The following is a 26,968-nucleotide window of genomic DNA, read 5'->3' as shown; positions in this document are numbered from 1 at the left end:
GGTGGGGGCGTGTGCATACGCTGGCGTGCTCGCCCATAGCAAAGCATTTAGTTCTTAAGCCTCATGTTTTGAAAATGAGAGTTTGGCCTTAATCATCTCCTAGATGCCCTGTAACTCCACAAGTTCTGTGCCATTGGACAAGACAACTGCTTCTGAGGTAGGGAGATGACAGAAGGGACGGACTGGGGTGTAGATGATGGAAACCAGGGTCAGTGCTAGACCTTCTGCGGTGGTGGCCCTCCCATGAGCCCCTGACTTAGCCAGGACCAATCTTGGGAAAACCTTTTTCTTTTACGAAGACATTGACTCAAAAGTGTTATAATATAGGTATCTTTCAAATTACTTCTTTGAGAGAGAACGAGAAATCAGACAAATCATTTTTAATATAAATTTTTAAAAATAGAATAAGAATAAAAAAAGAAACTTCTTCCTCGATTCCACTCTCTCCCCCACAATCCTATTCCTCCTGTTACCTGTGGACGTAGCCTCAGGGCCCGTTAGAGTACTCAACAAGTTCCACACACCACAGTAAAAGCCACTTATCAAGAACTTGTCTGATGTTTTTACTTCCCTGTCAGATAATTGTAGTGTGAGCAGCTGATAGAAGACCCTTTGTAGTTAGATGCACAGATTCCTTGTTCAGTAGATCGTTTCAGGGCATCATTTAGAAGGGTGAAATCTGCTCATGTAATTTGGTGGACTATGTTAAACCGAAGGATATTAAGAAGCAGCAAAAGAGTCTAGGGGAAGAAACTGTCCCCATCCGCTATTCCCAACAGATTTTAGTGTTGTGGTCTTTCATCCACTCATACAAAACTGCAAGCTGAATGAGAAACCCAAGCGAGTAAGTAATAGGTCAGTAAACATTGTACTCACAGTGACAAAGTTTATATCAGTTTCCAGTGTTTTGGGGGTTTTGTTTGGTTGACTTTGTGGACCAGGCTGAGAGAGGAGTTTCAATTTTTAATTAATCATCACTAAAGCAGCCTTGAAATTTTACTAAAGTGTGGTAAACTCACATGTTTGTTCTCAAGTAACTGAATGTCCACAGATTATGTTAAGGGGGAAATACACTATAAGATAAAGAGAATGAGAATTTACTCTTTTATTAAAGTAGACACTTGCTATTAATACATCTTTTGAGTAATACATTATTTAACGAGCTCCCCCTCCCGTGGGCCTACGGAGCATGGCAATTCCTCATCTGCTTTGGCTGCTTAGTTCAATAGCTATACATAAGCATTACAGATTTTGAGAAGGAGATGAGATATATAGGTTTTTACCTTGGAAAGTCTAGAAGGAGGTAGGCAGGGAGGTGAACAGGAAGGGACTTTTTCATGAACTTGGCACAATCCAAAAGTAAAAAGAAAAAAAGTAGGCAAGGTAGGAAGGAGAGACTTATTTACACAGATTTAGAAGTTTATCTGAAATAATAGCCTGCTTATAGCTAACTTCCTGATTAATGTCTGGATCAGGATTTTGAAGGAAGGAAGGATGACAAAATTGCTAAAAAGTAGGAGATAATAGAAAAGATACAAAGAGGTATGAGGGCAAGGTTAGGCAAGGTTTAATAAACTATTTCTTCCTACTTTCTGACTTATTTTAGAGGCAACGTAGCTTAAGGGTAGCCACACTACTTACTTACCTCTCATATTCCTTTACGTGTTTGTTTTCTCCTTTAGAATTTTTCCTAGCTAACCAGAATGAGTTGTTATGGTCTTTTGAGTGCTGTGAGTAGAGTTTTAAACATGCAGACTTGACCCATCAGCCCTTTTTGTGATGCCACTTAGCTTGCTGTCTTCCCTTTGATTAACGTTATTCTAAGTCAAGTTATTTATTAGGCAAGCATGTGAAAAGAATAATCACAAAATAATTTTCCCATGTGCTTTCTGATAACTAGAAGTAATATAGCTTGGCTTGTATTTCTTGGTCCTTTTCCCTATGGTGATATTGGCTAACTTGGTCTCTAATATGGGAGAAAACTGATATGCAAACACAGTGTCATTTTTAAAAATCGCTTGTAGTCAGTGTGTATAATCTCTAATGAAGATATGATTAACTTGCTACTCTGAAATGTACATGTGATAATTTTACATTAAAGATCTATATTCCAGTTTTAGAGTTTAGGAATTCTCAGTTATTTTATAAATTAACATATTTTTTTCTCATTTTCTCTTAACGTGACAGTTATTAACATACCTGATTAATTGGCTTTAATAAAATGGTGATTTATATTTTTCCCTCCCTAGTTATTTATATTTACCATGGGCATTAGATCAGTCAGAAACCACTTACTGAGTGTCTGCTGTGTACACGCTGTTGTATTTATTAGTAGGGAGAAGTCAACTTCGTCGGTGTAGGGCTTTCTCAAGAGTAGAAACTGAATACTTTCAGTTTTAAATTCGGAAGTGGCCTGTAGATCTTTACTAATAACAGTTCTGTTGAGTAAAAGTTTAGTCTGAATGAAAGTTAGCCTATATCTTAAAGCGAATGAATGGAATTTCTTAGGTTATGGAGGGATCCATTTGCCTGGCTTTTGTAAGTAGCCTTTGTGCCTCTTAAAGTAGTATTTTGCTCCCTATTTTCTTGTCTTTATTAAATTCTAAAATCTGATGCTACTGTAGCATAAATACTTTGAACAACAAAAAAAATGTTCAAGTTGAAATGTAGTGTCATTAGAATATTTGAGGTCAGACACTGTCTTTTTCTTATTGGAATATGACTTTGCTTGCATGAGAGAATAATCATTAGACCTCACAAATCAGCAAGTACCTAAACTAGATAAAGAAAAAATATTTTTACCTCAAAAAGTTGTGCTAATTGTTTTTGGCAAGTATGCCCAATTTCAAAGGCTCTTTGGGTTTTCTGTTTTTGTTTTATTTTTTGTTTAATTTTGTTTGTGGTTCCCGTGCTCTGTATGCAGCTTCGTATGTATTTTATAGGTAAGGTAATGTCTGAAGCATTTAAAAATTGCCAAAAATTTAGGTAATAAATTTGACCTGAACTTGGAATGAAGCCACTGGGTGTAATGGAGGTGTACTAGGGAATGAAAAATCGAGGTGGGTTGGGTGGGAATATATGTTTACAAACAATATCCCATGATATTTTAAATTATAACTGCTTTAGGAATTAATATGACTTATTAGGAAAACAAAAGAAAAAAAACCCACTCCCCACCAAGATAAAAATGCGTTTTCTTTTGGAAAGAACCACTTTATTTTCCTCCTTTCTTTTTCTTTTTTCCTTTCCTTTTGTTTCTTTTCTTTTTTTTCTTTTTGTTTTAAAGATATTTGGGCTATAGGGTGTATATTTGCAGAACTCCTAACGTCAGAACCAATATTTCACTGTCGACAAGAGGACATCAAAACTAGTAACCCTTATCACCATGACCAGCTGGACAGAATATTCAATGTAATGGGATTCCCTGCAGGTACACGTCATGTTTTTGTTTTTGTTTTTAAATCACTGTTGTTTAAACTTAGATATCTTCCTTGGAAAGATGTATATCTGAAGCTGATGAAAGCCACTCTTACTCGATTCTTTATATTCGTGACTTGCATTAATCAAAGATCCTTAGAAATAGCCAACTGTCGAGTTCACATATTAGCATAAAGATATTTGTGGGCTTTCTGAATCTGAGGAGTATATTTTTGTTTCATTTTATTTTTTTGTTTTGTTCTGTTGCTTAATATTTGAAATGATAAAATATTTACAATATCTGTATTAAAAGGTGTCTTTAGTTCTTACCAGGGGAAACTATAAATAAAATACAGTAGTACTTATTTTGGTCTGGCAGTATGTATAATAATGCCATTACTTGGGATTTGAGTACAAATTTTGAACATTCTCTATATTTAGGGCACTGTACAGAATCACATTATATTGAATAACATAATATAAAATAGAAAACATTTTTGCTCTATAACCCTGGCTGGTAAGAACATTCTTTTAAGTGTTCTATTAGAACAGCAGCCTTGCGTGGACTGATTAGCGGCAGGGAAAAAGTTGTTAAGGTATCTCATCGCAGGCGTTAGACCTCTCCATCCCTTGTTCTACAACAGGATGGCAGTTCATCAGTCACCAAAAACTCTAGAAGTCTAGAGGCCTAGAATAATGAATATTTGCTTAAAACACCTACATAATATTGGCTGGTAAGGTCCTTATTAGAAATTGTTTCTCGTTAGGAAGTTTTCTCAGGTCAGGGTAACTCAGGACTAATAGTGCAGAAATACCTGGGAGTTACAATTTCACATTCCCTTGTTGGAGTCTTAACACAGATACTGCCTTTCTGCAGAATCGGTCAACGGTTCTATGAAGACTGCTTTGTCGTGATGGGAATTTTATTCACTAAATATTTGAGTACCTGCCATGTGCCAGGCACTGAGTCATGCATAAAATATTGTTGCTATAACAGGCATGATTCTTGCCTTCTTGGAGTTTATATTGTACTGCTCTACATAGAATGTTTAAGTAATAGCTGCGGATCAAGTAGATGGGGAAGAGTGGTCTTTTCTTCCCACTTCTGGATGTGTCCACCATCCCTAAGGCCTGAAGGAAAAACATATGGCTTACAAAGAGGTGTAAGTGGGGATGGCTTCTGTAGGAGAGAGTTCTTCATGTGTAGTTCAGTAGTTAGGGTAGGCTCAGCTTATAAGAAATTAGAAAAGTAGGCAGTAGGGTTTAGATTTAATGTGCAGAAGAATCCATGATAAGTTCTTGAGAACTAGTGACATGGCCTATGTTATATTTTAGAAAGATTAGTATGTGGTGGTGGATGAACATCAGTTGTAAGTGATTAAAACAGGGATGGGAAATAAAGGACAAAAATAGAATTGTTTATAAGAAGTATGTAACTGAGGAAAAAGTAAGATTCTCCCAAGATTTCTAGCTTGAGAAATGGACAAAATAGAGAAATCATAGAGCAAAGAAATAAGGAGAACATCCCATTTAGGAGTTTTAAAGTATGTATTGAGTTGACTTTACAATACGTGGTCTCTGCGGAGGCTAGGTGGCACATATGTTGTAGTACTGCCCCTGGCAGTCTCTCAGTAAAAGTCCATGGATAGTGATGGAAGAAAAAAAAGAAGCGTGTTTGAGCATTTGAGCAACTCTAAGACCAGCAAAACTAACTGGAACGTTTTCTACCTAATGTATCTAGTAGCTGGGGGTTTTGTTAACGTTATTGAAACTAGCCAAGCCACCAGCTGACTTATTTGCATACTAGTTATATCCTCCCCTGTTCTATTTCAGATAGTTGTTGCTGCTTACATTGATTGCTGATGTAAAGCAGTGTATTTAATAAAGTGAAAGTAAGGAGGTTCGTATTTTTTAAGAAAGTGCATCATATAGCGACAGAGGGAAAAGATACTAAGTTTATCATTGAAGAGATTGGTTGCTGATTTAACCAAGGCATTGAGTGGAAAAGGGGAAAAAGTGGTTCTACAAACAGAAATAGAATGATGTAATACTAGAAATATTTATTAATAGCTTATTCTCCTCTACTTCTAGAAATTGAGGTAAAAAAGAAAAGTGGAGCTGATAGTAAATTACATAGAAAGTAGGTACTAAAAAGATAAAAAGATAGAGCTGCAATGCTATACAAGGGATGAGAATCGTATTTACAGGTCCAGATAAGATGTTTACTACAGCTAGTCATTTATTTGAGGTCTGTGCTTTCACGGAGGTTCAAAATGTATATGACATGTAATGAAAATTGAGGTAACTCTTATTAAAATTCTTGAGAATAGGAACCTAGACAACATAAAATTTTATCCATGTATTTCACAGATAAAGATTGGGAAGATATAAAAAAGATGCCTGAACATTCAACATTAATGAAAGATTTCAGAAGAAATACGTAAGTTGGAAAGAAAACAGACCCTTTGTTGATTTCTGCTTTTCCAGAATACTTAGTATAAGATTGAGTCCTCACCAGAATACTGAACATCAGGTTATTCTAATAAAGAATTTTACTTATTAATAAATACTTTACAGTATGACAGTCTATTTCTTAAGATGTTTAAATGATATAAAGAAGATAAGCAGCTCATTTTAGCAGCTAATTTGGGTAGAAAAAACTCTTTCCTTCCTTATTGCTTTGTGGAAATGGGCGTCAGTGAAAGTATCATAGCTGAAGCAGTAAGAGACTGAAATAACCAGCCTTGCTAAAACTCACTTGCCTACCCACCTGGGCGATGTAGTTGTTTAACTAGGTTTTAATAGAGAAGAAGGAATATTTCATTTATTTGCAATGCAAGGTCGGAGGTTTGAGAGAGAGGACCGTTTATAGGCCTGTAAAATTTTTTTAAAAAATTTTATTTATATTAAACTTACTAGTAAGACTGAATTAAACATTTGACCTGTACGTTATTTATTAACAGCCATTTAAAAAATGCTATTCAATATATATATGAAACTCTTGTTTCATCAGTGGTATCCATTCATAAGGGACTAGCGTGCATACTGAATGAGATATGAAATTGATCGAATACTATGCCGATTATGCCGTTTTTGATACATATTCTGATTGGTTGTGATTAAAATAATTGTTTGGAAAAGCCTCAGCCAATGTAAAATCTACCTGAAAATCTAATACACATATTTCATAGTATTTCTCTTTCAGGTATACCAACTGCAGCCTTATCAAGTATATGGAAAAACATAAAGTTAAACCAGATAGTAAAGCATTCCACTTGGTAAGCTTTAGAGAATAATAATATTTTTTTTCCCCCTGATTAGACCACCAGAGGTTTTTTGGGGTCAATTCATACGGTCACTTAGCACTCCTAGAGTACTTTGATGGTAAATGCAGACATCTGGTCGGTGCATATTGGTAAAGGCATGAAAACACTTGCTTTTGCAAACCCATAACGTGGTTGAACAGACTAATGTTTGGTTACATTAGATTTTCTAAAGGTTGTCGTTGTACCAAGGCTGTCGAGAACATTTTTAAAGTTACATTTATTGGTTTCCATGAGTTATTTAAAATTTCCAAAAATCTCTAAGAATCTAAAAGAAAAACCATCCCACTGCTCAGAAGTAACTTTTATAGGATTATTTTGTATTTCATCTCTTTGAAAGATTGTTTATAAAGTTTTTAACTCCCAAGATACTCTTATCAACTTGGGTATAGGAAGTCCTTCAGTGGTGGTGTGCACTATTTGTGTTTTCTGGAAGAATATTATGTAGTACTTATTACTGCATAATGGAAAAATAATTTGACCTAGAATCTAAATGGATCCATGCGCTATCGTAATTTATGAGATTATATTCAACTATTGCCAACTTACATTTGTTTACAGTTAAATTTTCACCTTTATGTCACTATAATTAAAAATGATTTTCAGTTTTATGTTTTTTAAAAAAGTCAAATAACATACAAAGGGGAAACATGGGGAAGCGGGTTGTATTGTATTTGGCTTAAAATTCTTTTAATCCTTTATTCTCGGTATTTTTAAGTGAGTTCATTAAGTGGGATTTTTTTTTTTTTTTGCCTTGAAAGGATTATATTTTCCTTTATTATAGAACCGGCCACTTGTAAACTTTTCTTCTATTTCTGATTTTTCTTCTGTATACTGCTTCTGCTTCTGTACCTTCTGCTTATTTTTATATCCTATATTTCATATCTTATTAGCAACTTAAAAAGCAGTACTTAACCTATCTTATAGCACACAATATATTGTTATCCAGATAATGGTTTCTTATAATGTACTTAAGTCAGGACCCAAATAGGAACGTAAATTAGATCCTTCAACATGTGGGTTATTTATTCTAACAAAATAACGGGAATCGTGGTAGACCGGAAGTCACAGTTTAGGGGACTTGCTCTTACTTCCCTCCACTCTGCTGCTGTTCGGTAGCCTGAGGTGTCTCTCACAGCCGTCACCACCGACGTCCCCGAGATAGACTTCCTAGCAGCTTCCTTGCTTGTTTTCACTGGGGTGATGTACCGTGTGTGGGCCCATCGGAAAGCTCTGACGTAACTCCGTTAAAACTGTTGAGTATTTTAAATGACAAATCCGTACTTTTCCTTTCAACTCTAAAAGTGAAGTTGCGCTTCCACCAAAATATCAGATCATCAAAATTAAATTTAAATCTCACCATCCCAGCCGTTCTTCTGTATTTCTGAGTACTTTTTGTCCTTCTGTCCTCTGTGACCTCCCATCAAGTCTCAGCCCGTCTGTTGGTTTCCAAGCATGGTCCTAGTCCACAGCCCGCAGCCGTCCGGGGACTTGGTGGGAAGGCGGCTCCCCGGGCCCTGCCCAGACAGCCCAGGCAGAGCTCTGCGAGGGGGGCCGGCAGGCTGCTCCAGAAGGGCTCCAGCGGTGATTCCCACGCACTCTGAAGTCTGAAGGCCACCGCATTAGGTCAAAGAGGAGAAGCTAAGAGACCGCTATTTAGATAAGCTCATAAATCACATATTAAAGGCAAATATTCTAAAATCAATATAACATAAAATACATTAGTCCATAAAGTCTTCGGTAAACTATTGTTTTAACCAAAAAATACTGAATCTTCACATTAGTGCGACATTTCTCTAGGTAGCAAATTAATAATAATAATACCAATACCAATAATAATAATAATAGTGTCAGCTAACACTTACATAGTGCTGTCTTTGTGCCAGGTACTGTTATAAATGCTTTCCATATATTAATTCATTTAATCCTGAAAACAAAGCTCTGGTGATAGGCACTATTTTTAATCTCCACTTGACAAGTGGGGTTACAAAGAAAGTAGGCAGCTGGTCCAGAGTCACTCAGCTCGTAAATGTCCAGTCAGGACTTGACCCAAGCAGTGTCCCCGGAGCCTCCATTCATAACCCCTCTGCTCTTTACAGGCCTGTGTTAAGCTCCGTATTTATTTAGCCTAGGGTAGCACTGGCCAGGAGAGCTTTCTCTGATGATCCGTGCTCACCGGAAGCGTAGCCTCTAGCCCCGTGTGGCCCTTGAGCTCTAGAAATGTACCTGATACGGCTGAGAACTTGATTTCTTTTTTTTTAATGTTTTATTTATTTCTCAGAGACAGAGAGAGACCGTGTGAGCAGGGGAGGGTCAGAGAGAGAGGGAGGTACAGAATCTGAAACAGGCTCCAGGCTCTGAGCTAGCTGTCAGCACAGAGCCCGACGCGGGGTTCGAACCCACGAACTGTGAGATCATGACCTGAGCCGAAGTTGGACGCTTAACTGACTGAGCCACCCAGGCACCCCGAGAAATTGATTTCTTAAGTTTAATTTGGTTTTAATTTGGATTTAAATCTAAGTAGCCACTCGTGGCTAATTTATTATTTGTGTTACAGTGTTTCCCCTTAATAGGAAAAGAATAGAAAATACAAGAATTTAGTTCTGTTCTAAATTGGGCAAAGCAATTTAGATCATGTCGATCATTGGTTTAGAGTAAGGCACAAGTTTAGTTACTTCTTACAGGAGAACCAAGTAAGAGCATGATTATTAGAATGACTAAATGTGAATTACTGCATTAAATAGAAAATTAAAGTTTGCTAATTTGGGGGAAGAGATAGCTTCACATTGTGGTGTTCTCACCAAAAAACATAATTCTCACATGTGTCCAAGGAGATAACCATGAGAGGTAATGCAGTAATGTTTTTATGACTTGCGGTTTCAGCTTCAGAAGTTGCTTACCATGGACCCAATTAAGCGAATTACCTCAGAACAGGCTATGCAGGATCCCTACTTCTTAGAAGATCCGCTTCCTACATCAGAGTAAGTGATCCATCTATTCACTCACCAGCATGGGGGGACTCTTGGGAGCTTTCTTTATTTTAGTTGCCTACTCCAAGTTGCCACTCCTCCTACGTGAGGACCCGAGGAAATGGCATGACAAGCCAGAAACGGGCTCTGGTGCCCGAGGTGCCATTTAGGGGTTTCACCGTTCCCAGCATCTGTTCGTGCTCAGCTTTATGAGGCGTTGCCGGCTCTAGTCTCCGGGGCGCCCCGGATATTCAGTGGCAGGTGGCAGGCCACGTGTGCGTGCTGCAGCTCGCCCCCACCCTGAGCTCGCCCCCCACCCCTGAGCTCGCCCCCGACCCTCGAGCTCGCCCCCCACCCCCGAGCTCGCCCCCACCCCCGAGCTCGCCCCCCACCCCCGAGCTCACTCCCACCCTGAGCTTGCTCACTGCTTGCACTTAGGCTTTCAGGCTCCCAACTGCAAATTCCATCCCCAAAGAAATCTGGGTTCCCCGTGCCATCCTTTATTTTATATGTAGAAGGGAGAGTAAACACAAAACGGAACAAACTGTGTTTGAGTAGTGACATTCCAGCTGGCCTCTACACTTTGGTTGTAGTCATGGCAAGAGTAAGTCTGGGATAGAACGGTGAGTCCTGTTTGATGACGACTGATGATTTTTATACACTTCTGACAAGCCCTCCCATGGCCCACTGTGATGTCACTGGTCAGAAGAAGAGACTCACCTTGTCACAGTGGCAGGAAAGGTGCTTGTTTCACAAATATGGAGGCCAGGTCCATCTTAAAAGATTAAAATAGAGGATCTGAAATATGGACTGGCATGCCAGAAATCATTTTTCTTTGTTTTCTTGTGATCAGCGTTTTTGCCGGTTGTCAGATCCCTTACCCAAAACGAGAATTTTTAACGGAAGAAGAACCTGATGACAAAGGAGACAAAGTAAGTATTAAAGTATGTTTGGCTGCGTCTGGTTTTAGCCGGTGCAGCCGCACACGCGCCGTTTTGTTTGTGTTTGGTTCTCCCTCTGAGTTGAACTTTGTTTTTCTGTTTAACCAATTGAGAAGAACCAGCAGCAGCAGCAGGGCAATAACCATACTAACGGAACTGGTCACCCAGGGAATCAAGACAGCAGTCACACACAGGGACCCCCGTTGAAGAAAGTGAGAGTTGTTCCCCCTACCACTACCTCAGGTGGACTCATCATGACCTCAGACTATCAGGTATTTCCAGCGCATTCTGTGCCGGCTTGCCACATCCGTGTTTGTGTGTGGGTTTGTGACCTTCGGGAAATGCAGCGTCATTAAGAGAGTGCTGACCTTTACGTGCCGGGGCACACACAGTGACATGAGTGTCACCGGCACGGAGAAGCACTGGCCGTGGTAGCGAGCTGACTTCGGAGCTGGCCGGGCCTGGATGATCTAACTTAAATCATGCCATTTATCAACTTAGGTGACCTTGGACAGATAGGTAACATTTCCTGGCCTAGGTTTTCGTCTCTAAAATGAGACCAGCCAAGCCTGCGTGGGGGCTGTGATGAGAGCAGACTAGGTACATCCTAGCGCCCGAGTGATAGTAGCTCAGTCAGTGCTCTGTTGTTTTGAAACAGCAGTGCACCCATAATGGTTCAGAGCCCAGGCTTTCAAAGCCCGGCCACTGACTTTGGGTAACCCTGAGTAAGGGATTCAGATGTCCCCACTTTTCTCACTTGTAGAAATAATGGCATGTGTGAGGGATGGCAGTGATTTAAGGAAAGAACATACACTAGACCTTCAGTCTACCACTTTTGTCCTCTTTATCACCATTACCATCATCAGAATTCTTAGTAGCATTCATAGTCACAAGTTTGTTTATTTTGAGAGAGAGAGAGAGAGAGAGAGAGAGAGAGAGAGAGAACGTGAGCTGGGGAGAAGCAGAGAGACAGAGGGAGAGAGAGAAGCCCAGGCAGGCTCCGAGTGTTCAGCACAGAGGCTGACTCAAGGCTTGAACTCAGGCACCTGATCCGAAATCAGGAGTTGACACTTAACGGACTGAGCCCGCCAGGTGCCCCCACAGTAAGCACTCCGTACGGTGGTGGTGGTGGTGCTGGCCATCCTGTGATGATCGCAGCTCCTTGGGTACTTACGATGCTAGCTCTCGTACTGAGCATGTGAAACTGACATTATTTCATCATCATCTCAGAGAACTGATGCTCACAGAGGTCAAATAGCTTCCACGTGTCCACCTAGTGAGCTGGGGGCGGGCCCAGGACACAGACTCGGGCCTGCCCACTGAGGCTGCCTACTTCTGGACCCTGTCACGTGACACTGCCAGTTCCTTTGCACAAAGACCTGTCTTGAAAATCATACTCCCCCTCCTTGCTTATTCTGATCATATTGCCAACTCACCTGGGTTTCAGTGGGGGAGGGACACCGAAAACTCGACCAGTTAGAGTTACTTACTCACCGAAAGGGAAAAGGAGATCTTACTGAACTGCTGAGGTTCTGAGCCTGCAACTGCCGTTCAGGAACAAGATCTCCTCCCTTCCCTTTGCTTGAGGAGAGGTCCAGCCCACCAAACCATGGCAGCTCTTGTCTGCCGGGCCAGGAGCTCCCTCCCAGGAATCCAGGCAAGGAGGTCAAGGACAGACATCTCTGAGGGCTGTTTGTTCCCACATCTGTCTGTGGGAAGACAGATCTAGAACCTAGATCCCTGCCGGGAATGGAAAGAGCGTGTCCTTCTTGGCTCAGGAATGTGTGTGCACAGTAAGGCACCCTTAGCACGAAGCAGAGCAGTGCTCGGACCTTCGCTGCTGGAACCGAGAAAATGTTGCTGCGCTTCTTTGTTTCTTGATGTTATCATTGTGGCTGGTTTTTGTAGGTGACGTCAGTTTCGTGTGTCCGCTGTGACTTCGTGTGTCTGCTGTGATTTTGTGTGTCCACTTTTTTAAAATGTTATTTTGCTAGGGTTGGCAGAATTTAGGATTGCAATGTTTATTAAATATGCTTTGAAAGAGGAAAGTAGTAAATGATGGTTAATCAGTTATCACATTTGTCTTGGGGGCTAATATTGAGGTATAGGTGCAGGGGCGGGAATAGCCGTGTAACAGGCCAACATCAGAGGGCCCTAAACTCCTCACTGTTCTCCCCTTTGTGCTCTTTTCAGAGTTGAGAACACCATTCTTCTTACACGGCCATAATTATCAACTTTTGTCTATAACTTGTAGCAGAAAGTAAGATTCATTAAAGGGCCTAAAAATATTACATGCCAAAGAAAATTAGTCTGTGGTACCTTTTCTTGTCCTGTTCATTTTTATTTTTATTTATTTTTTAATCCATTCACACGCATGTTGGGAGGTTCCTACGGAAGATATAGCATGCAGGTTCTCTTTGAGTTTCTTAGTGTGTACATCGTTAAGTCCGTTTATAAACAACTCGAGCAAATTAATTGTTACTGATCAAGTCGGTACGAAACAGCGTAAAGAGGGAGGTCGAGGGAGGTCACTGCTATAGAGAAACAGCGAACCACACAGCATTGCACCGAGACTCACCTCACGTTGTTCACAGCCAGTTCTCTGACCTTCATGAAGAGCAGCAGATGTTAAAAGATTGGGGGTTTTTATCACATTCAGTCTAAAGCTAGCACATGGCACCAGACTTTGAGATTCTCCCCGCCTTGCGAGAAATGAGATTGTAAAGGCACAGACGCCTAGCTGGCTCGGGGCAGAGGCCACTCTCGGAAACGTCTGACTCTCGTTTCTCCCTCATTCTCCATGTTCCAGCGTTCCAATCCACATGCTGCCTACCCCAACCCTGGACCAAGCACATCACAGCCACAGAGCAGCATGGGATACTCAGCTACCTCCCAGCAGCCCCCACAGTACTCCCACCAGACGCACCGGTACTGAGCCGCGCTGGAATGTGGTCCGGGCACTGTTGCCGACGCTGTGGGACTGGCGGAGCCGCTCCCTGCGGGGACCCGGTGTGGGCCACGGGAATGTACTGTCCACCCACGTCCTCAGACTGTCCAGTAGCCAAGTCCCACCACTTTCCACAGACCGGGGTAGTGGCTTCCCAGTTGTACCTATTTTGGAGTTAGACTTGAAAGAAAGTGCTAGCACAGTTTGTGTTGTGGATTTGCTACTTCCATAGTTTACTTGACATGGTTCAGACTGACCAATGCATTTTTTTCAGTGACGGTCTGTAGCAGTTGAAGCTGTGAAATGTGCTAGGGCGAACATTTGTCTTGTATGTGGTGAGTTCTTTCAGTGTAACAGCGTCCTCTGACCAATAGTGCACACACGCGCATCTAACTGGTACTTGAAACCTACAGCGTACGTTAACTCAACAAAATCACCGAGACTCGAACTGAGATGATTTTGGTACACCTTTCAGTTTAGTGTCTTATCAGTGGGTTGATTCATTTTTTTTCTACATTAATCAGTGTTTTTTGACCAAGACCGTTGCTTGGGTTTTTTTGAAAGTACAGAAGCCACATAGTTTTTCCTGAAAGGTTTCAAAACTCCCAAAGATTAATTTCCAACGTATAAGTTTGTTTTTATTTTCAATCTATGACTTGACTGGTATTAAAGCTGCTATTTGATAGTAATTAAATATGTTGTCATTGATAGAAACCTGTTTGGTTCGGCAAACAAACTGAGATGATTGTCATAGACAGTGTTTTATTTTTCCTGTTGCTGTTGCTGATTAGTGAGCATGCTTTAAGACGAAAAAAGCATGAATGATAACTTCCTCTGAAAGGTGCGGCATCCGATTCAGATCTTTTGTCCTGATTTTAAAGCTGGTTGGTGTAGTGCTATTAAAATTTTGTTCAGTTAATTTTCCTTTTTAAAACTCGTTCGCACGTTGTTTAGGGTGCCCTTACTTCAGCAAAGGAGAAGGAGTAGGAGAGCCTTAGAATTTTTGAGGAAAAAAAAAAACCTATAACATACAATGTACTGTATCAAACTATTTTACATGAATGACACAAGTATTCTGAATTTAAAAAAAATTGAACATTGTTAAAAACAAGGTGTTATGTAATAAATTTATTTTTCATAAATCAAAAAATGGAGTCAGCTGTATTTTTATATTTCACAATGGTGTGTTATTTCAAAATGTGCCTTAACAAGTGGGCTCTAAATAAATCTCTTCAGTTGTGTTCATTAATAATGTGTATATATTCTACCTCTGTAGTGGAGTAATGACCTATGATTTAGATACGGATTCTTTCCTCTGCGGCACTTAGTTGTATAATAGATGCGGAACAGACACACAATAAAGAATTAGGACGAGCTTTCCACTTCTCGAATAAGGCGTAATTCCGTGTTATGCTGACAACGGTTTGTTTTACCCCAAATAATTATTTCCCCCCCACCTTAGCACAAAACACAGAAGATTTAAAAAGCTGACATGATTTTTTTTTTCTTAAAAACTCCACTCATTCATGTAAAAGCATTCAGAGAACTAAGAAATTCCCAACCCTGCGAAGCCCGATCCTAGCAGTAAGGACCGTTAGGAGCTGAATCTGTGTGGACACGTCCCGGCTTCCCACCCCAGCCTGTCCACATAGCGCGGTCCCAGGGTCCCCTCCCCAGCGCCGTCAGGGGCCGCCCTCTGACCGCAGCCCGAGTCAGCCTGACTGTGGCTCCTCCCTGCCTCTGATGCAGCGGCTCAGTGGGCGTGCAGATGATGTGCGGGTGGGTTTTCTCCGCGTCCAGTCTGCGAGGTTGGCTCTGGGGCGTAGGGAGGACATGGAACCTTCATTTTTAACCTCAGTTGGTTTGGAGGCGGTTGTCTGAGGAACACACGAGAAGGCCTCCAAGCTGGGCTAACGATGTGAGCAAACAGCAGCTCAGTGACTTGGGGGGGGGGGCGCCCTGCCCACAACCCACCTTCTCCTGCATGAACCTCAAACAGCAAAACCCGGGGCGCCCGGGTGGCTCAGTCGGTTGAGCGTCCGACTCTTGATTTCACTTCAGGCCATGATCCCAGGGTTGTGGGATCTGGCCCCGCGCAGGGTTCCGTGCTGAGCTTGGAGCCTGCTTAGGATTCTCGCCCCTCCCCCTTCTCTCTCTCTCTCTCTCTCAAATAAAAAATGATTTTTTCTTCAACAAATAGTAAAACCCATTATAGCAAGTTCCACTGTACGTGTTGGAAACTTCCTAGGCCTCCATTCTGCGATTGTTTAATCCATCAGCCCCTGTTTGCTGTGTGACCCTGTCCAGTCTTGAGAGTTGAACGTATGGGTAACCATCAAATTTACATACCCAGCCTACTGCATGCACAGCTCCGGTAACCATCAAATTTACATTCCCAGCCTACTGCATGCACAGCCCCGGATTCATGTATTTAATTGCAGCTGTGACAAGTAACCTACACAGACACACACCGGCCGTCACCCCGGAGCCCGTTCCTGGCTTTCTCCACCGTGCGCCCATCACGCGTGTTTGACTCTGGTCTGTCCCGTCCCTTACGAAGGGACACCCCCCCCCCCTCCCGTGAGGAGCCCTGCACCGTCTCCGCCTCTCCCCTCACGTGGCCCTGGGTGCACCCGTCCAGGCCCGGACTCGCGTAGGCCGGTGGTTCCCGGAGTTCCCGTCCAGAGCCACCTGCCGTGTGTGACTCATTACTGCGACTGTCACCAGACCGGACCCCTGAAGCGGCCTCCCGGCTCTGCCTCACACTCCGCCCCTCGTACAGCCTTCACCACGTCCCTCCCTCCCGGCCGTCCAGGCCACGCACAAGCCTTGGCCTCATCCTCTCTCACGTGCCCCATTCCCATCCCGTGGGCAGACCTGGGCGCTGTCCCTTTATGCCCCCGAACGAACCGCCCCCCTCCCCGCCTGCGCCGCACCCCTCCGTGCCAGCCACAGGCTTCTACCTTCCCTCGACCCTTACACGAGCGACCTGCCTCTTTCCACCCTGACCTCAGCCTCCAGCAGCGAGAGCCAGCCAAGCCCCTGCACGCCGTGGCCTCCCATGCCGCACACCTGTCTTCTGTCGCCCTTCCTGGGCGGCGCTGTCCCGCGCTGTTCCTCCAGCTTGCCAAGCACGTGTCGTCTCAGGCTCTTCCCCCTTTTCCGGCTGCATCTGTCTCCTGCTCCCCCCAGCTTGGCTCCCTCCCTCCCTTGCCCCGGTCCGCTCAAATCTTAAGAGACCCCTTTCCCTTCCACTCTGAAATAGCAGCCTGTCCCCCGCCTCCCCACCCCGCTCACCCCCAGCTTCATCTTCCCCCATAGCACTGACTGCTAACTTAGGCTTCCTTATTGTTCCTCCCCACCCCCACCGGAAGAGAAACCCCAGGCAGGCAGGCAGTCTTTCCTCGCTGAGATGGCATTGACCTTTAACTCGTCCTGCTTAAGAGGTAAGAGGTGTTGATCGGCTACACGTGATCACCACGTGATCACCACCGCGGTGTTAGCTAACACCTCTAGGCACTCTTTTTATTGATGACAGTAATCCCAGCAACTGGAAGAGGGCCTTGCCTAGGACAGTGCTCCTAAATATTCACTGAGTGAATGAAGGAGTGAGTGAATAAATGACTTTGTATTTGGATGTCAAATAGGACCTCAAATCCAGCATATCCAAAAGAGAGCTTTTCGTCTCCTCTCCGTAGCCACCATCTAGCTTCCTAACTGGCCCCTGGCTCCCACTCTTGCCATTCTGTGGACAGTGATCACTACTTGGCATTTGTATACATATATGGGGGTTTGTTTGTTTGTATATTTGTTTATTGTCTGCCTCCCCCATGGAGGAAGGATTTTGTAGTCCTTACTTTAAAGAAGAAACTAGAATGGCCATTGTACATGCACTTAATCCTTCGGTGGCTTCCCGTCGGTCACACTTTGGAGGTTATGTTTTTTCAGGAGGATATTTGGTAGACGTCAATAAGCTTTTTCTAGAATTTATATGGAGAAGCAAAAGCACTAGAGTAAAGGAGTACAGAGACGATGCATTATGTGATTTTAAGCCTTATCTAAACCTAAGGGCGCCTGGGTGGCTGTCAGTTAAGCATCGCACTTTTGCTCAGGCCGTGGTCCCGCGGTTTGTGAGTTCGAGCCTCGCATCGGCTCTGCACTGACCGCACAGGCCCTGCTATGGACGTTCTGTCTCCCTCTCTCTGCCCCTCCCCCGCTCACACTCTTTCTCTCAGAAATAAAAGAATTTTAAAAAAGGAAGAAGACTTCTCTAAACCTACAATAATAAGACATTGTGGTACTGAAGAAAGAATAGGCATATAAATCAGTAGAACATGACGAGCCCAGAAAGATACTGATACATATAAGGGCAGTTGATTTGCCAGAGAAGGGTGAGAGTATTTGAGCAGAGAAAGGACTGTCTTTTCAGCAAATGATGCCGGAACAATTTGATAGACTTACGCAAAACCGAACAGAGCCTCAATTCGGACCTTATACTCCATACAGACATTAACTCAAAATGGATCATAGACCTAAATCTGAATACAGAACCCCAAACTATAAAACCTGTAGAGTAAAATATAGAAAGTGCAAAAATTTCTTAGGTATAAAACCAAACGCACGATGCATAGGAGAAAGGATCGATAACTTAGACTCCATCACAGTTAAGAACTGCTCTTCGACAGACTGTTAAGAGAATGGAGAAGCTATTTGCAAGTCACGTGAGAACTTGTCTCTAAAAATAAAGAACCCTTAAAAACTCAATAATAAAAAAAAAAAACTTTTTTACGGGCAAAAGATTTGAAGAAACATTTCACCAAAGAAAACCAAATGGCAGATAAGGTCATGCAAAGATGCTCAATACCATTGCTCATTAGGGAAATGCAAATTAAAACCACAATGAGTTAAAATGGCTCGAATTAAAAACTAAGTACCAAATAAGTGAAGACGTGGAGCAACTAGAACTTTTTTGAAAGTTTCTTTTAAAGCTAAGCATACCCCAGGGCGCCTGGGTGGCTCAGTCGGTTAAGCGTCCGACTTTCGCTTAGGTCATGATCTCGCGGTTCGTGGGTTCTAGCCCCGCGTCTGGCTCTGTGCTGACTGCCAGCTCAGAGCCTGGAGCCTGTTTCAGCCTGTGACTCCCTCTCTCTCTGACCCTCCCCTGCTCACGCTGTCTCTCTCTCTCTCTCTCTCCTAGAAATAAAAAAAAAAGAAAAGAAAGAAAAAAAAAAGAAGTCCATACTGTGTGATCTCATTTCTATGGCATTCTGGAAAAGGCAAGATTGCAAGAACAGAAAACAGACCAGTAGTTGCCAGGGGCAGGAGGGAAGAGAGGGATCCGCTAAAAAGGAACATGTTCATATTTTGTTGGGTGATGAAACTCTTCTGTATCCTGATTTTTGTCACGGCTACGCAAGTATAGGTGTCAAAACTCGAAGAATCGGGGCACCTGGGTGGCCGATTAAACGTCTGACTCTTGGTTTTGGCTCAGGCCACGGTCTCACAGTTTGTGAGTTCAAGCCCCACGTCAGGCTTTGTGCTGCTAGCGTGGAGCTTTCTTGGGATTCTCTGTCTCCCCCTCTCTCTGCCCCTCCCCTGCTTGTGCACTCTCGCCCTCTCTCTCTCTTTCTCAAACATAAGCATTTTTTTTAAAACCTGCAGAATTGCTCGGGTCAATTTTAGTGGCTTTAAATAAACTCTACCAAAGTGAAAGACCGAAGGGGAAGAAAAGGATCAACAACATCGAGTGTTGGCAAGGACAGGGAGGCACTGGAACTGCCATACGTTACCGGTAGAGGTACCCAGTAGAACAGCCGCTCCGGAAAGCAATTTGACAATTGCTTATAAAGTTATACATACTTCCCAGGGGACCCAGCAATTGCGCTCTTGTATATTTACCTGAGAGAAATGAAAACATGTCCACACAATGTTCAAAGCACCTTTATGATCGCACTGAACTGGATGTCTGCCAACAGACGAATAGATAAACGAATTGCAGTACTTCCATGCAGCGGGATGTATTGCTCAGCAGTAAAAATGGAAGTTCAGTAGGCTCTTAATTGTAGTGATGGCTGCATTGGGTATGTGTATACATTTTTCGAAACTCCTGAAACTATACACTTTATTTTTTTTAATTTTTTTTTTTTTTTTAATTTCTGAGAGAGGGAGAGAGGCAGTGTGAGCAGGGGAGGGTCAGAGAGAGAGGGAGACACAGAATCTGAAGCAGGCTCCAGGCTCTGAGCTGTCAGCACAGAGCCCGACGCGGGGCTCGAACCCACGGACTGTGAGATCATGACCTGAGCCTAAGTTGGACACTTAACCGACTGAGCCACGCAGGCGCCCCATGAACCTGTACACTTTAAATTGGCAGTTTGTATGCACATCAATAATTCCAGGGCTGAAATATTTAAAGGTAACTCAGAATTCAATAACCCATCATTATTTTTTCTTTCTTAAATTCAGTGAAGGTTAGGGGCTCCTGCTCTTCACTGAACAATTAATTCTCTTCACAATATTTGTCTCGACAGCTATGAATTTTCTCATAACCTGAAAGTGTTTTGAGGGAGCAGTGGAACTGAGTTCACATTTACTGAGCATTTGGTATATGTCAGATGGGCTGTTAGAGCTTGTGGCCAAACAGAGGGGAACAAACCACAATCCTCAAATACTCACGGAATTTAATTTAGTTGAGGAGTCAGGATACACGTGTGGGAAATACAGCAATGGAAGCCATTATTGGATCAAGCATTAAACGGAAGCTTAAGAACCGTAACGATTCTCTTTTGAGAAGAGGGAGTAGTACAGTGGGAAAGATTTCGGGGCTGGGGCAGGGGGGGGTATTGGTGCAAAGCATCAGAAGGAACATGGGTTTGGGATCAGGAGACCTAGGGCTTGCTTCTGCCAGGGACTTCCTATAAGGCCTTGGTCAAGTCATTCTTTTCCACGCTCTGTAAATATGAAGAATTGTAGTAACAGGGCGCCTGGGTGGCTCAGTCAGTTGAGCGTCCGACTTCGGCTCAGGTCATGATCTCACGGTTAGTAAGTTCAAGCCCCGCATGGTGCTCTCTGCTATCAGCGCTGAGCCTGCTTGGATCCTCTGTCCTCTCTCTGCCCCTCCCCTGCTTGTGCTCTCTCAAAAATAAATACAGCATTTAAAAAAACTTAAAGAAAGAAAAAGAAATGTAGCAATACCTATGATGCTTTCAGTGAATCCCAGAAATGCTGACAGGTGCTGTGTAAAGCAAGCTCCATCACTATTCAGAGTTGCACAATAACCTTCATTAGCTCAGCCTCATCGTAAAGTAACTCGGCCTGCCTACCATTTGGGGAATTAGGTATTATTCTCCCGATTGTACAAATGAGACAAAATAAAGTGTGGAGAGATTATGCCCTGCAAAGTCAGTCGGCTATGTGGTAAAGTCAGATTACTCCAGCGTCCACACCCCAGAGAAAGGAGTTAAGTCTAGGATGGTCACCCACGGTGAAGTGGCCCGAGCACAAAACATGTCCTGGGCACCAATGGCCAGAGATGAAATCGGTAAGCTTGTGGATGGCCAGTGGGCACCTTCTCGTTTACAAATAAAGTCATTTCTTAGGTGTGTTTTTCCATTTAAGTTGCAAAGTACAAAAAGAATTTGTGTTTTATCACTTACCGATAATGTCTGTTGAAAGCATATTCCACCCGTGCTAATGGATGTAAAAACCGATGCTGGCTTAATAGACCCTAAAATCGGCTTGACTGGCAGTAATTGCTTTCCCAGTTGAGTTTCTTCATTGGTGGAAAATACGCCCTACGTAGGCCAAAAGAGATAACTAACCATTTTCTCTGATGTAATCAAAGACTTTTGCTAATACCAGATTATACTGGATTCCTCTCATGGTCCCCTTCTCCCTCTGGCACCATAACTGTTGTATTATGAGTCCGTAGTATAGACTGAAATCATGGAAGTGTGGTGCCCTTTCTACTGTTCTTTGATTTCCTCATCGCTTTTCGGGGTCTTTTGCGGTTCCATACAAATTTTGGGATTGTCTTTTCTATTTCCGTGAAAAGTGCCATTGGAATTTCCATAGGGATTGCGTTAAATCTGTAGACTGCTTGGGTGGTGTGGATATTTTAACAATATTTATTCTCCCATTTAACCAACATGGAATGTCTTTCCGTTTATTTGTGTTGCCTTCAATTTCTTTCATCAGTATTACGGTTTTCAGTGTATAGGTCTTTCTCTTCCTCAGTTACATTTATTCCTGGGTATCTTATTCCTTTTGATGTAATTATAACTGAGAGTGTTTTTAAAATTTCTTAACCAGGTAATTTTGTTTTTTATTGGATGCTGGATGTTGTGAATTTTGCTTTGTTGGTTACTAGAGCTGGTTATGTTTGTTTAGTGTTGGATTTTGTTTGGGCATGTTGTTAAATTAACCAGATCCTTTTGACGCTTGCTTTTAAGCTTATACATCAGGTCCAGAACCGAGCCTAGGGCTAATGAAGTAGTGATACTAAAGAAATGTCCTTCTGAGAATTCTGCCAAATGCCTCAGCATCCACCCCGGTTGGTCGGAAGATAGACTATTCTCAGCCCTGCGTGAGCTCCTGGCAGTGGTTTTCTCTGACCTCAGGTAATGTCCTCTCTTGCGTGCACAGATCGGTTCTCAGCAGAAGATTTGAAGGGACTCCTCTACAGCTCTCCCGAGCTCCCTCTTCCTCTGTGCAGCCCCCTGCTCCGTACATGGCCCTTAAATTCCGGCCACCTTAGCTTCTAAGTGTATTTTATTTTATGATTTTATTTTGTCTTATATTATTTTAGAGAGAGAGCATGAGAGAGTGGAGGGGGGCAGCGGGAGGGCAGGGGGAGGGAATTCCAAGCAGGCTCCATGCTCAGCACAGAGCGTGATGTGAGGCTCCACCCACATCCCTGGGACCGGGACCTGAGCCAAAATCAAGAGTCAGACGCTCAACCGGCTGAGCCACCCGGGCGCCCTTCGCCACCTTAGCTTCTCTACCGTGCAACTGCCGTCTGCCTAACACACACCAAGACCAAGTGACTTTACTTGGATTTTCCCTTTCTTGTGCTGGAAACTGCCCTCAAGCGGTAAGCTCACATAAGAGTAAAACTCGTTTTGTGCTGCCTATTATCTGATGTCTGAAAAACAATGTTCAAATATATTTGGTCCAATTTTCAAATTCTTTAAGGAGGAGGGGTGTCTCATGGTTCGTGAGTTCGAGCTCTGCACTGGGTTCTGTGATAACAGCATGAAGCCTGCTTGGGGTTCTTTCTCTCCCTCTCTCTCTGCCCCTTCCCTGCTCTCTCTCACTCTTTCAAAATAAATAAACCTAATGGGCATGGAGGAGGGCACTTGTTGGGATAATTTAATACAATACATTATATTAATAAACAAATACATAAATTTAAAAAATTTGTTTAAGGAGGAAAGGTAAATCTGGTTCTATTGTTCCATCATGGCTGGGAGCAGAAGTCACAGCTGGAGACAGTTTGATAGATGGATAAAACATTGAGCAGATTCACAAAATTTATTAGCATTGTATTATAAGTGAGTTTGATACTGATAAGAGGGTCAACACATTTTCCTAAAACCTGTGTACATTGTCCAAACATCTGGCTTGGCCGTCTGGTATATGTGATCCTCCGCTTTCCCAATGAGAAGATGAAAAAAAGAAGAGTTTAGATAGATAGATAAATAGACAGGTGATATAGATAGATAGATAGATAGATAGATAGATAGATAGATGATTGATAGATAGATAGATAGATAGATAGATAGATAGATAGATAGATAGATATAGAGAGTAGATAGATAATAGTTGGATGGATAGAGATAGTAGATAGATGATAGATGTAGATAGTAGATAGATAGATATAGATAGATAGTAGATAGTTGATAGGTGGATAGATAGATAGATATAGAGTAGATAGATAGATGATAAATAGACAGACAGTAGACAGACAGACAATAGACAGACAGGCACAGATATCCTTCAAGAGATGGAGATGTAACACTTACATATACTTATAAAGTTCAATTTAGTTACAAATATATAAAACTACACATTACATAAACATATTATTTTAGAATATTGCCATTTCTCACTAGAATGAAATAATTTTATTCATGCTCTCATTAGCATCTTGGTCTTGAGCAATTTTGTCATCACTATAATTTCTTTTTAAGCTGTCTAAAATATCATGTTTATGTCACTTGAAATTGTATGAGATACAGCATTTTTTGTCTTTTTTATGTACATCGCTCTCACTGGAAATTTTACCCAGGCCACAAGTATTCATTCACATTACAGGAAATGACTTGTCTGGTGTTTGTTTTTGTTTGTTTGTTTATTTTCACCAGCCATCACCACGTGCAAAGCACTTTGTGGCTTTTGTAAGTGATTTTTATAAGGCATATTTACAATATAGCCAATAATTCTGACTGGGTATGTCAGACCCCCAAAGATAATTACTAAATACAAACCTGGTCAATTGCTTTGTCTCTGTTTTTAGAAATCCATGCCGTCAGGTGACCTCCATCATCATCCCAAACTAGCACTTTAAAGATCATTTTAGACTAGAGTGGCAAGATAAAAAATACAGGGTGTCCACTTAAATTTGAATTTCAGATAAACAGTAAATAAATGTTAGTGTAAAATGCCCCAAGTACTGTAGGGAATGTACTTGCATTACCAAAAAAAGGTATTTGTCTGATATTTAAATGTAACTGATCATACAGAATGTCCGGCTGAAATACCAATACAGACTTTCATTGGCTAAATCTGGCCATTCTATTTTATTAATTTTTAAAAATTGAAGTTTAGTTAACACACGATGTTACGTGAGTTTTGGTTGTTAGACCTAGTGATTTGACAATGGTCAAATGCCATACTTAGGACAAGTGTAGCTACTGTGTGTCCCATACAACACTAGTACAGTATCACCGGCTACATTCCCTGTGTTGTGCACTTCACCTTCCTGACTTACTCAGTCCATAACTGGAAGCCTGTACCTCCCACTCCCCTTCACTCATTTTGCCCACCCCTCCCCCGACCCCTGGCAACCATCAGTTTATTCTCTGTATTCATAGGTCTGTTTTTTTTTTTTTGAATATTTATTTATTTTTGAGAAAGACAGAGAGACAGAATGCAAGCGGGGAAGAGGCAGAGAGAGAGAGGGAGACACAGAATCCGAAGCAGCTCCAGGCTCAAACTCACAAACTATGAGATCATGACCTGAGCCAACGCTTAACTGACTCCGAGCCATCCAGGCGCCCCTGTTTCTGCTTTTTTGTTTGTTCATTTGTTTTGCTTTGGTTTTTTAGATTCTATATATAAGTGAAATAATATATGATATTTCTCTAACTGACTTCACTTAGCATAATACCCTCTAGGTCCATCCATGTTGTTGCAAATGGTAAGATCTCATTCTTTTTTATGGCCAAATGACATCCCATTATATACCGCATCTTTATCCATTCATCTATTGACGATACAGCCTTATTTGGATCCAGGTCTTCCTCAGAAAATCTTTATAAGATGTTGATTATCAGACGATTCCTTCTCTTTTGAATGATAATATTGAAAGACAATCCCACTTTATATTTGAGCATAAACAGTAATTTTCACCATCATTTTCTTCCTAAGTAGTATTATCATACGCACTCTGGACTATATATGCAAGTATTTTCCCTTGGCGGGGGTTAGAAATTAATTCAGAGGACCAAATATTAGAAGATGGTGTTCACCTGTTTTCCAAATATGCCACCAGGACCCACATTACTCATTAAAATATTACAAATATTAACACAGGTTTGGGCTAGGGGAGTGTGTTCATTTTTCTTTTCATATGTTCAGGTTATTTTCTCTGAGATTCCGGAAGACCAGAATTTTTCAGAGGTGAATGTTATCTTTACCATCACCATCCTGACCTTCCAGATTTCGGGTCTCCCCTAAGCCACACGTGCTTGTGAGGCACTTTTTTTTTTTTTAATTTTTTTTACAAATAGTTTATTGTCAGATTGGTTTCCATCTTGGGAGGTACTTTCGATGGCAAATGGTTGTATCTATGAAGAAATCTAGGGTTAAAGAATCCCTTCGATCGAATTGACTTTAAAAAAAGTCTTAAGGAGTGAATTTCTTCATGAAACTAAACGTATTTTCTTCATTTGTTCTTAGCATAGTAACAATAATGCTTTCATTTCCCCTTCTGTATTATTTAGAAAGAGTAATTCCATTTACCTCAGTACTGTGGAATCCTGGTGGGGTGTCAGATCTTTAATAACTTAACTTGTTCTGTCATTTTATTAAATTAGGGGGGAAAATAACATTTGCCACTTTGGAACCCGTTTTAGAATCCATGAAAAAGTGTTCTGAATATCCTCCGTTAATATCAAATTGTGCCCAGCTTGAAGCATTTCCTAGGATGCGGAAAAGCATTTTTGTTCTGTCCCCAAGGATACAAATTGGAAACAAAGTGATAAAAAAAAAAAACAGAAACAAAAAAATCTTGGAGGTAACACAATAAAACATCCCTAGGAGGCATGAGAATCTTACATTAAGCATTTGGTAAGTTTAGAATCCTGCCCAGATGTGCTGAAAATACCCTTCCAGCACAGTGAAAATATTCCGTGCCCTCTTTAAATCAGTGATTTTTCTCTTTCTTTCTTCTTTCTTTTTTGACACAGAAAAGCAGCTGCTCCTGTCCGCAGATGACTCTGCTGGTCTGAGGGAAATTAGAGTGCTCCCTGCCTTTGAGGCTGATGCAATGGGGAGGTCAAGAGTGCTTGCTCCAGCAACTTCTTTATACCCTGGCTTAAAAGGAATTTCTCCCAGCACATTCCTATCCCTAAAGAACACGCTTGGTTCCCTTTCCAGAACAATGCTCTCTCGACCAGCCAGACCGCTGATACTAACCAGAGCTTGACCAGCCCCACCACCCACTTCCTCACCCACGCTTTCACACTTCACATGTGCTAAGTCAAGCATCCTTAAAGAGAGATTTAAAAAAAAATTTTTTTCTTAATGCTTATTTATTTTTGAGAGAGAGAGAGAGAGTCACGAGTGCGAGCAGGAGAGGCAGAAAAAGCTGTCAGCGCAGAGCCCAATGCGGGGCTCGAACCCACAAACCGTGAGATCACGGGATGGGACTCAAGTGAGCTCACGGGCCCACCCTCTGTGACCCTCACAGGAGAAGGAACCGGCCATAGGCTGAACCGGCGGCTGGCAGAGAAATCTCTTGATGGTTAAATGTAGCTTAAACTACTTCATCTGGGAAGACCATGCTTAGGGCCACAGGTTCTAGATGGCTTTTCCTCAGCGCCCACCCGTGAGCAGAACGGGACGGGGATCGGCACAAAGATGTAGTAGCGT

At 42.1% G+C, this 26,968-nt stretch overlaps 1 protein-coding gene across 7 annotated transcripts in view; it reads left to right on the top strand.

Moving 5' to 3' along the window:
* CDK8 (cyclin dependent kinase 8) overlaps positions 1-26,590 on the top strand; it is a 123,805-nt gene extending 97,215 nt beyond the window's left edge. For 3 of the 7 annotated variants that reach the window (XM_039255063.1, XM_039255110.1, XM_039255101.1), the window contains 7 exons: positions 3,287-3,430; positions 5,788-5,857; positions 6,623-6,695; positions 9,624-9,721; positions 10,563-10,641; positions 10,764-10,922; positions 13,460-14,617. In XM_039255063.1, coding sequence (XP_039110994.1) covers positions 3,287-3,430; positions 5,788-5,857; positions 6,623-6,695; positions 9,624-9,721; positions 10,563-10,641; positions 10,764-10,922; positions 13,460-13,585 — 749 coding nt within the window. In that variant the 3' untranslated portion in view covers positions 13,586-14,617. The other 4 variants (XR_005532247.1, XM_039255079.1, XM_039255071.1 and 1 more) reach the window with 4 other exon arrangements.
* Positions 26,591-26,968: the final 378 nt, after the last annotated feature.

Source organism: Hyaena hyaena, unplaced genomic scaffold (assembly GCF_003009895.1).
Source record: "Hyaena hyaena isolate Hyena2069 unplaced genomic scaffold, ASM300989v1 scaffold_11, whole genome shotgun sequence".
NCBI classification, from domain to species: Eukaryota; Metazoa; Chordata; class Mammalia; order Carnivora; family Hyaenidae; genus Hyaena; species Hyaena hyaena.
This window is presented reverse-complemented; position numbering and strand designations above follow the sequence as displayed.